The following is a 10,496-nucleotide window of genomic DNA, read 5'->3' on the forward strand; positions in this document are numbered from 1 at the left end:
TGAGAAATAGCGATAACAAACTTTCAATATCAAAATCCAAGATGGCTGCCTGTCGGCCATGTTGTTTATCCGATCAGTCTCAAAAGTTGCCCTGCACAGCTGAGGACAAAGGGGAACTTACATATAAAATTTGAGAAAGATCCCTCTATTACTTCTTGAGAAATAGCGATAACAAGAATTGTTTACGGACGGACCACGGACGCAGGGTGATTTGAATAGCCCACCATCAGATGATGGTGGGCTAAAAATTGAAAAATAGTGTCAAATTTTTCACCTGTTTTGTACTTAACTTTTTTGAAGCACATCACATCAATGTTAAAGTTTTAACTGCAAGTTATTTAGAAGCTTGTTGGTCATTAAATATGTGTACTAGAATGCTGATATTTGGCATGGAGGTTCCTGTGCAGTATGTTATTGATGAAGTGAAGTTAAAATTTATATATATTTTTTTTTTTTTTTTTAAATTTTCCACCTGTATTGTACTTAACCTTTGTTGAAGCACATCAACGTTAAAGTTTTAACTGCAAGTTATTTAGAAGCTTGTCATTCATTAAGTATGTGTACTAGGATACTGATATTTTGCATAGAGGTTCCTGTGGGGTAAAATATAAGAAGTGTTTTTTTTTAGTCTTTTTGACTTGTTTTGAACTTTACATTTCTACAAACATTTTTTAGGTCACCTGAGCTTTGCTCAAGTGACCTATTCCAATCACTTTCCGTCTGTCACCGTCCGTCGTGCGTCGTGCGTAAACTTTTACATAATCAACTTCTTCTCAAGAACCAGTGGATGGAATTTTTTCAAACTTGGTCAGAATCATCCTTGGTAAATGAGGATACCAAATTGTAAAATTGGGATTCCTACCCCAACCCTAGGGGCCAGGGCGGGGCCCAAAAGGGAAAATTAACCAATATTTCAAAAATCTTCTTCTCCAGACTCAGAGGTATTACAGTCATTTTCTCTGCATGGATGGAAAGATCATCAGGGGCTTTATTTAAATTGTAAATTTCAGGACCCCCGAGCTATCCGTTCTCCCTTGGGGAGGGGGTAAAGTTTACTATAGTTTATATAGGGAAATAACACTTTTGGGTATATATTTTATCCATTTTCAGCAGAAAATTACTCAAACTTAGTCAGAATCATCTTTGGTGAATGAGAGTATTACTTTGGAAAATTTGGATTCCTGCCCCATCCCCAGGGGCTAGGGCGGGGCCCCAAAGGGAACATTTACCAATATTTTCAAATTCTTATCCTTTGATGACATGACAAGTATTGTATTTCACTTAGTTTACATGCTGATTTCCACATCACATCTAAACAATAAAATAAAGCTACCAGTACCTATGATATAACTCAGGTGACCGCTAAGGCCCTTGGGCCTCTTGTTTAGCTCACCTGGCCTTCGGGCCAGGTGAGCTTATGGCATGGTACGGCGTCCGTCCGGCGTCAACTTTTTACTTTAAACAACTTCTTCTCAGTAACCAAAAGGCCTAGGGTGATGATATTTGGCCAGAAGCATGCTTGGATGAAGGGCTACCAAGTTTGTTCTAATAAATGACCTTCATCAATTTTCAAGGTCACAGGGGTCAAATATGTTAAAATCTTTAAACAACTTCTTCTGAATAACAGAGAGGCCTAGGGTGATGATATTTGGTCAGTAACATGCTGGGATGAAGGGCTACCAAGTTTGTTCAAATAAATGACCTTGCCTTATATCCAAGGTCACAGGGGTGAAATATGTTAAAAACACTTAAACAAATTCTTCTGAATAACCAAGAGGCCTAGGGTGATGATAGTTGGCCAGTAACATGCTGGGATGAAGGGCTACCAAGTTTGTTCAAATGAATGACCTTGACATATATTTTAAGGTCACAGGGGTCAAATATGTTTAAAACCATTGAATGACTTCTTCTTAATAAGCAAAAGGCCAAGGGTGATGATATTTGGCCATTAACATACTGGGATGAAGGACTTACCAAGTGAATGACCTTCGCCCATATTCAAGGTCACAGTGGTTAATATATGTTTAAATCTTGAAATGATTTGTTCTGTATAACCAAAAGGTCCAGGGTAATGATATTTTTCCAGAAGCATGCTGGGTTGGAAGACTATAAACTTTGTTCAACCTAATATTACAATGTCCTTGTTCGACATTCAAGGTCACAGGCGTCATATGTTTAAATCTTTTAATAGGTTCTTATGAATCAAACACTGATATTTTGCCTGTAACTGTGTTTTAGTCCACTTTTAAGATTACAAGTGTGAGATTAATACCAGGTCAGCGATGCAGGCCCATTTGGCCTCTTGTTTAAAAATACGATAAAATTTTAAAAAGGCAAGCATTTGGTGGCTTTGACACCATCTCTTGTTATAGTTTCTATGAATAAAATAGTCTGTTGTTGTGATTAAGGATTTGAGATGACAAAATCAGGTTTAAATGACATAATCTGTGTTGAATTCTGTTTCAGATTGGTTCCAGTGACTGTTACAAGATCCTGACAAAAGAGTTGAGTGACTGGGAGAGACATTGGATCAATCATATTAGATGGTTGAGGACAATGACAATGTGTGCCTGAGAGTGAACATGTGTATGACTGATCTTTTACTTGGTTTACAACATATGTAATAAAACTGTACAAATGGTTTGAAACCATCTTAATAGTCATGTCTTTTTTTAATAATTTTACTTTGCTTTCCATTTGAATTTTCATGTTGCTACATATACTTTGTACAAAATGTAGTTACTTTCCCGAAGCAGGGACCAGTAATCTAGACGACATAGGTTAAAGAATAAATGATAGTTTCTAAACACTTTTACTGTACCAAACGTTTTTATGCTCAGGTGACCTGTTGCCATCCATCTTTATATCAGGGGCGAGGGGATGGATACCAACTAATCTTAATCTATTATCGAGGTCACATGGGTCAAATGTGTTCAAATCTTCAAACCAAACCAGTTATTCTAATCGTTTGTTACATCTAGATGATATTTTGCATGAAATAAATGTTAATGGTCACCTTACATGTGACTCATTTAATTTAGACACTTTCAACTTCCAAACATCCAGTAGATCATTTACAATGAATTTTTGAATGAAGCTTCAAGCAAAACACCACAGCCTCAATTTCAACATTTATAGCAGGATTCAAGCCACAGGCATTTTTTTCTGTCAATAAAGATGGTCCTGACAATAAGAAGTCGCATCCTACTAACTCATAAAATTTTCATTTTCAAGGTCACAGGGATCAAATATGTTAAAAACTTTAAATAACTTCTTCTGAATAACAAAATGCCCAGGGTGATGATATTTGGCCAGTAGCATGCTGAGATGAAGGGCTACAAAGTTTGTTCACATGAATGACCTTCACCCATATTCAAGGTCACAGGGGTCAAATATGTTAAAAACTTTAAACAACTTCTTCTGAATAACCAAAAGGCCCAGGGTGATGATATTTAGTCAGTAGCATACTAGGATCAAGGGCTACCAAGTTTGTTTAGATGTATGACCTTGAATCATATTGAAGGTCACAAGAAGCAAATATGTTCAAAATATTTAAACAACTTGTTCTGTTCTGAATAACCAATTGCCTCAGGATGTTGATATTTAGTCAGTAGCATGCTGGGATCAAGGACTACTATGTTTGTTAAAGTGAATGACTTTGACCTATATTCAAGGTCACAGGGGTCAAATTTGTTTAAAATCTTTAAACAACCTCTTCTGAATAACCATGGGTCCCAGGATGTTGATACTTTGCAAGTTGCATCCTGAGATGAATGGCTATAAAATTTGTTCAACATAATGACATTGTTCGACTTTCAATCACAGGGTTGAAATGTTTTAAAAAAAAATAAAAGGGTCTTTTGAATGAATTTTAATCATAAATACTGATATTTTGCCTGTAGCTTTATTTTAGATCACTTTTAAGGTTACAAGTGTGAGATTTATACCAGGTGAGCAATGCAGGCCCATTAAGCCTCTTGTTATATTTTGTTGACCGAAACAAATTTACCCGTGATTAAAGCAGCCCTATTTTTACATGCTAAGAATGCTGAGAAGCCTAGAGGGCCTGTATCGCTCACCTGGATATTTAAGCAGTCATAGCAAAATATTTTCATTAAAGATTATACTGTACTACAAATAATTCTAAATATTGACTCCGTCTCTCAGCAACACCTTTACCTTATTGGGTCTCAGCAAATCCTTTAATTATTGGGTCCAATCCCTGTCTCCATAGGGGTAGGGGCATGGTTTATACAACATTGAATCATATCAGGCTAAGGATACTCTACATCAAATTAAGATTTAAATAAAGCTATTGGATTAAAATCCATACCTGTTACTTTTGGTTATTAGCTCACCTGCCCGAAGGGCAAGTGAGCTTATGTTGTGGTGTGGCGTCCGTCGTCCGCCCGTCGTCTGTCCGTCCGTCCTAGCCCGTCAACTTTTCCTTTAATCAATTTCTTCTGAAGAACGGATAGGCCTAGAGTCATGATATTTGGCTGAAAGCTTTGTTGGTAGGAGCCCAACAAAGTTTGAGAACAAAAATGACCATGACCTACTTTAAAGGTCACAGGGGTCAAATATGTCAAAAACTTCAATCGACTTCTTCTGAAGAACTAAAAGGTATAGAATCTTCATATTTAGCTGATGGCTTCCTGGGATGGAGCCTGACAAAATATGTTATTGAAAATGATCTCGACCTACTTTCAAGGTCACAAGGGTCAAATATGTCAAACACTTCTTAAGAATGGAAAGGTTAAAATCTTAATATTTGGCTGGAAGCTTCTTGGGATGAAGCCGACAAAGTTTGAGAATGAAAATGACCTTGACTTACTTTCAAGGTCACATTAGTCAAATATGTCAAACACTTCAAAACACTTCTTCTGGAGAGTTGAAAGGCATAGAATCATAACACTTAGCTGGTGGCTTCCATTGATGGAGCCCCAAAAACATCTGTGTTTGAAAATGACTATTTTCAAGGTCACAGGGGTTAGATATGGCAAGGACTGCACTCAGGTTATTTTCACCCACAAATGTCCTTGGGCTTAATCACAGGAAGTTACAAGCCAAAGAACATAATTATATGCCTTTAAATTATTCAAAACAAGTTGTTTGAAGTGTTTTGCCATCTGTGACCTTGAAACATTAGATTCTGTAAAATTTTATATCATGTACTGCATATTTGTAAATAAAATGTTGTTTAAACTAAGGTTATTTTCATACTTTGTCGGGCTACATCCAAAGAAGCTACTAATCAATATTAGAGAAATTAATTATACGTATGGATTCTTTAAGGTCTGTTTACTTTTAAAGTATACAGTTGGATGAGAAGATTTAATAATTCCATACTTCAGACGTCGCTCTTCTACAGTTTCTCTCCTGTATGTGTCCTTAAGTGATAGATTTACATAAGACACTGTTTCTATTTCCTATTTTGTGTTTTGTTACAAAATGCTATATATATACATATATATTGCAAATACTTGAATAAAAGAAAGTTTAAACTAAGTGCCTCCGTAAGTCAGATGAATAACGAAATTCCGTACTACAGATATATAACACTTATAGGGCATCTCTCATGAATATCTAGTTGACTAAACTATTTAATTATCTCACACATCACACTTGTAAAGTTTTTCATCTTTATATAATTTTCTGTGTGTCTGTAGGCTAGATGAGTGACCAAATACTTTACTATAGACCTCCACAGACATCACACTGGTAAGGTTTCTCTCCTGTATGTATCCTGCAATGTCTGCACATGTACAGATGATCTTGTCAGGGAAACCCCTTAATTAGTATATATCTCACACTTGTAAAGGTGTTCACCTGAATGTACTTGACTGTGTGTCAGTAAGTTAGATGATAGAGTAAATGTCTTACCACAGACAGGCCAAATGATCGAGAAAAATTCTTACTACAGACATCACACTTGTAAGATTTAATTCTCTCCTGTAGGTTTCCCGAGATGAAGACAGTTGATCTTGTCGTCTAAAACCTTCACCGCACACATCACACTACTAAGGTTTCTCTCCTGTATGTATCAAGTGATGTCTATGCAGATGATCTTGTCGGGGGAACCCCTTTGTACACATCTCACACTTGTAAAGGTCTTCTCCAGTATGTACTTTTCTGTGATTTTGTAAATTAAATGATCGCGAAAATTTCTTACTACAGACATCACACTGGTAAGGTTTCTCTCCTGTGTGTACTCGTCTGTGTGTCTGTAAGTAAGATGCTCGAGAAAATTCCTTACTACAGACATCACACTGGTAAGGTTTCTCTCCTGTATGTACTCGTCTGTGTGTCTGTAGGCCAAATGACCGAGTAAATTTCTTACTACAGACATCACACTTGTACGGTTTCTCTCCTGTATGTATTATGTGATGTCTATGCAGATGATCTTGTCGGGGAAACCCCTTTGTACATATCTCACACTTGTAAAGGTCTTCTGATCCAGTATGTACTCGTCTGTGTTTCTGTAAGTGAGATGACTGAGAAAATTCCATACTACAGACCACACACTGGTAAGGTTTCTCTCCTGTATGTACTCGTCTGTGTGTCTGTAAGCCAGATGATCGGGAAAATTCCTTACTACAGACATCACACTTGTATGGCTTCTCTCCTGTATGTACTCGTCTGTGTGTCTTTAAGTGAGTTGATTGAGAAAATTTCTTACTACAGACATCACACTGGTAAGGTTTCTCTCCTGTATGTACTCGTCTGTGTGTCTGTAAGTGAGATGATTGAGAAAATTCCTTACTACAGACATCACACTTGTATGCCTTCTCTCTTATTTCTTCCATTGAGTGGCTCCTTTAACGTACCTGAAAGATGAGGACAAGGACTCAGATGAGATCATTTATACACCTCTATACGAATACTGTGTTATCTCCACTATATGTGATACTTGTGGACAAATTGTCACAATAATTTATCACATACACTAATTATACTTGTTGAATCTTTTACTAATGATACAGCCAGTTCTCAGGTCAGCCAATTTCTGTAATACAGTATTTCACTTGTTTTTCACAATGTAAACAAGAGTACCGCGGAGCAGAACAATGTATAGGCCTGCTCCACACCATAATCTGACTTAACATCCTTCTAATGCATTACATTATTGTATCTTAATGTATGGAAATATGGCAAGAAACGTCATATGTAATAAAGTTCAGAAATGATGCTTACAAACTTGAGCCGTCAAAATTCAAGATGGCTGTCTGTCAGCCATCTTGGTTCACCCATGCATCAATTTCAATATTTGACATGCATAACTAGGGACCAAAGGGGTTACTTCATGTGAAATTTGAGAATGATATCACTCTGGTACTTTCTGAGAAATAGCACACTGATAAACTTTCAACTCTCAAAACTCAAGATGGCGGTCTGTCAAAAATCAATACGCATAACTAGGACCATCAGGAACCTTCATGTGATGTTTGAAAAAGATCCATGTAGTATGTTCTCATAAATAGCGGTAACAAGAATGTTAACGGATGGATGGAAGGACAATTGACCACAGACAAAGGATGATTTGAATAGCCCACCTTCTGATGATGATGGGCTTAAAATATGAAATTCTACATGTACCTCTTGTATCCCTTATTTAGGAAGTTATTATAATACTCTACCTGTAACAATATACATCTCAATAGCTCCTCAGCAGAACATTGGCTGTCTGCTCACTAAATCCCTACCCGTATTCACCAGGTAAACTTGCGCATTCATCACTTTGTGCCCTAACCTAAGAAATTTCCCAATTGCTCTGCCAGGAGCCCATTTTGGAACAAGAGGCACAAAGGGCCTATATTGTTTACCTGGATAATAAAGCAACCATGGGAAAATATTCTATTACATATAATACTGCAACTTCTTCCAAATATTGGCTCTGTATCTCTGCACTTTCTGCCTTGAATTGGGATGGATTTTGAACATTTACCTCAATTTCCCCTATTGGGCCCCTGGCACACCATCCCTAAATTTAGTCTGCCTTGCCCAAGGATACACTGGACCAAATTTGGTTAAAATCAACAGTACTGTATAGAAGAAGGATTTTAAAGATAATACCCCAACTTCAAGTTCCCCTATTCATCACCGCTCTGCCCCCCAATTCGTTTACATGGAATTGAGTCCCAGTGCCTAGAGACATGCATATATGCAGTATAAACGTCTTTGCTTTGCCCAAGGATGCTCTAGGCAAAATTTAGTGAAAAACCCACTGAGCGGTTCAGGACTAGATCTAGAAGCGTTTTAAAGGAAAAGTAGATGGACAGATGACGGACGTGTGAGTTTAGTCTCATATGGAATCATTTTGATAAAAAGTGTTTCTTAATCAATTATTTATAATAAGTTCTCATTTTGCCGGTCAAACTTCTGGTAACACGTTAAGTTTATAACAATATCCTTGTGTAGGGTCATGCACTCATGAACTAAAACTTACCTTTTACTTGTATTTAAATGTACTCTCTACATTTCAGGATAGGTCCAAACATACCTACTGGAACATACATGTATTTTCATATCTTTGCGGCCTGAACATTGAAATTATATAGTCGACTAAAGTTACATCGGTCTGTACAGAAAAAGTGTAGGCCTAGTTACCGCTCGTTACACGAACTACTTAACAGTGTATTGTGCAATCGTATGAAATTTGAATACATAGTTCATTTTTCTTTCCATATTTTGGTGGATAGGCATATTTAATGGTTGATTAGTAATTAAAATGTCAGAGATGGTCTGCACTCCACTCACTACTGGAACAATTTAGCAGTAAGAAGATGATGATTCACTCACAGGGCAAGTTTCAAAGAGATCCGTTGAAAAATGTAGGGGATCTCCGGACAAAAAATTAAAAACTGAAATGAACAAAGGGCAATAACTTTTGCAAAAAAATGTTGATTTAAAATTCTTTTAAGGGAGACAACTTCATATCATGATTATAATGTATACCAAGTTTCAAAGGGATCGGTCGAAAAATGTAGGAGGAGATTGAATTACTGGACAAACAAAAGTTTACGCCGGACTGACAGACAAACCCATTACATAATACTCCCGTCAAATTTGACGGGCGTATATAAATGGGCATTGGGTTGGAATTGAAATTTAAGTTTTTTGACAAATTTTCAAAAATTGACCAACATTATAAACATTATAATCGAGTAAAGGAATTGATTGCCGATCATTGTTATATTGTATAGCTACCAACTATTTTACCTCATCTTGATTGCAAGTCACCGCAGGGTCATTTTGTAAAATGGTATCGTCAGTCAGCAACTTTTGCTTAACCGGAGCAGGCAATGGGAGGGGGGTAGTCTTGGGGAAAAAAACGTAGTTTTCATGTTACCTATTTTGAATGTTTTTCGTTAAGGAACTTATTTGTTTTTCCTCTTTTGTTTGTTTCCATACATTGTTCAAGAATTCAAAGAGCTATGGCGGATAACTGCTCTTATTTCCCTAAGTCGGCATACAAAATGTATATGAAAACGGAAAAAATATTAATGAATGCAAAATTTCCAGTAGCAAAAATAAATGGAATAGTTATACCGCAAATATAGCCATATTCACATATATTGATGGGGTTTCCCAGATTTAAGAATATACTTTCAATGTTCGACTGTACACATAAACCACAGTATATGGACTGGTTTAGTTGTTCAGAGAATTAAGGTGTCTGGACGAAACAATGTTCCACTTTCCACAGAAACCACAGTATCTAGACTGGAGAGATTTAGTTGTTCAGAGAAATAAGGTGTCTGGACTAAACTAGGTTTCACTTTGCACAGAAACCACAATATCTCGATTGGAGAGGTTCAGAGAAATTAGGTGTCTGGATCCACCGGACTAAACAATGATCAACTGTACACATAAACCAAAGTATCTGGACTGGGGAGATTTAGTTGTTCAGAGAAATAGGGTACATTTTGTATCTGGACTAATAATGTTTCACTGTACACAAAAACCAAAGTACATTGTATCTGGACTGGAGAGGTTTAGTTGTTCAGAGAATTAAGGTGTCTGGACTAAACAATGTTCCACTTTACACAGAAACCACAGTATCTGGACTGGAGAGATTTAGTTGTTCAGAGAATTAATGTTTTCATGGTAACAGGGGTCAACTATGTTAAAATTTTTTGACAACTTCTTCTGCATAACCAAAAGACCAATAGATGATGTTTGGCCAGAAACATGCCAACATGCAGGGCTATCAATTTTGTTCAAACCATTTAACGACATCTCTTTAATAATCAAAAGGCCCAGAATGTTGGTATCTGCCCAGGTGAGTTTTTAAACAAAATTCCAGTACATAAATTTAATGAAACCCAGTACAAATATTCATCACTACCTTGACCAAATGTTCTTTAAGGTTTTTTGTTACAGAGAAGTCAATACGACCACTCTTGTCTTAAGTTAGCAAGAAACAGTTTGGCTTTTTATCTAATTCATAAATATGATATGGACTCAAGTAAGCGGGAAATATAATAAAAGAAACA

At 36.7% G+C, this 10,496-nt stretch overlaps 1 protein-coding gene and 1 long non-coding RNA gene across 2 annotated transcripts in view; one reads left to right on the forward strand and one right to left on the reverse strand.

Moving 5' to 3' along the window:
* LOC110466279 overlaps window positions 1–2,652 on the forward strand; it is an 8,108-nt gene extending 5,456 nt beyond the window's left edge. The window contains exon 3 of the long non-coding RNA XR_002464723.1: window positions 2,467–2,652. This is a non-coding gene — a long non-coding RNA (uncharacterized LOC110466279). The remainder of the gene's footprint in view (window positions 1–2,466) is intronic.
* A 2,155-nt stretch (window positions 2,653–4,807) lies between these two features.
* LOC110466281 (zinc finger protein 235-like) lies at window positions 4,808–6,821 on the reverse strand. Its single transcript, XM_021522682.1, has one exon. It carries the CDS (start codon window positions 6,804–6,806, stop codon window positions 6,021–6,023), a length of 786 nt encoding a protein of 261 aa, XP_021378357.1. The 5' UTR covers window positions 6,807–6,821; the 3' UTR covers window positions 4,808–6,020.
* Between the last annotated feature and the right edge of the window lie 3,675 nt (window positions 6,822–10,496).

Source organism: Mizuhopecten yessoensis, unplaced genomic scaffold, assembly GCF_002113885.1.
Source record: "Mizuhopecten yessoensis strain PY_sf001 unplaced genomic scaffold, ASM211388v2 scaffold11127, whole genome shotgun sequence".
In the NCBI taxonomy this organism is placed as follows: domain Eukaryota; kingdom Metazoa; phylum Mollusca; class Bivalvia; order Pectinida; family Pectinidae; genus Mizuhopecten; species Mizuhopecten yessoensis.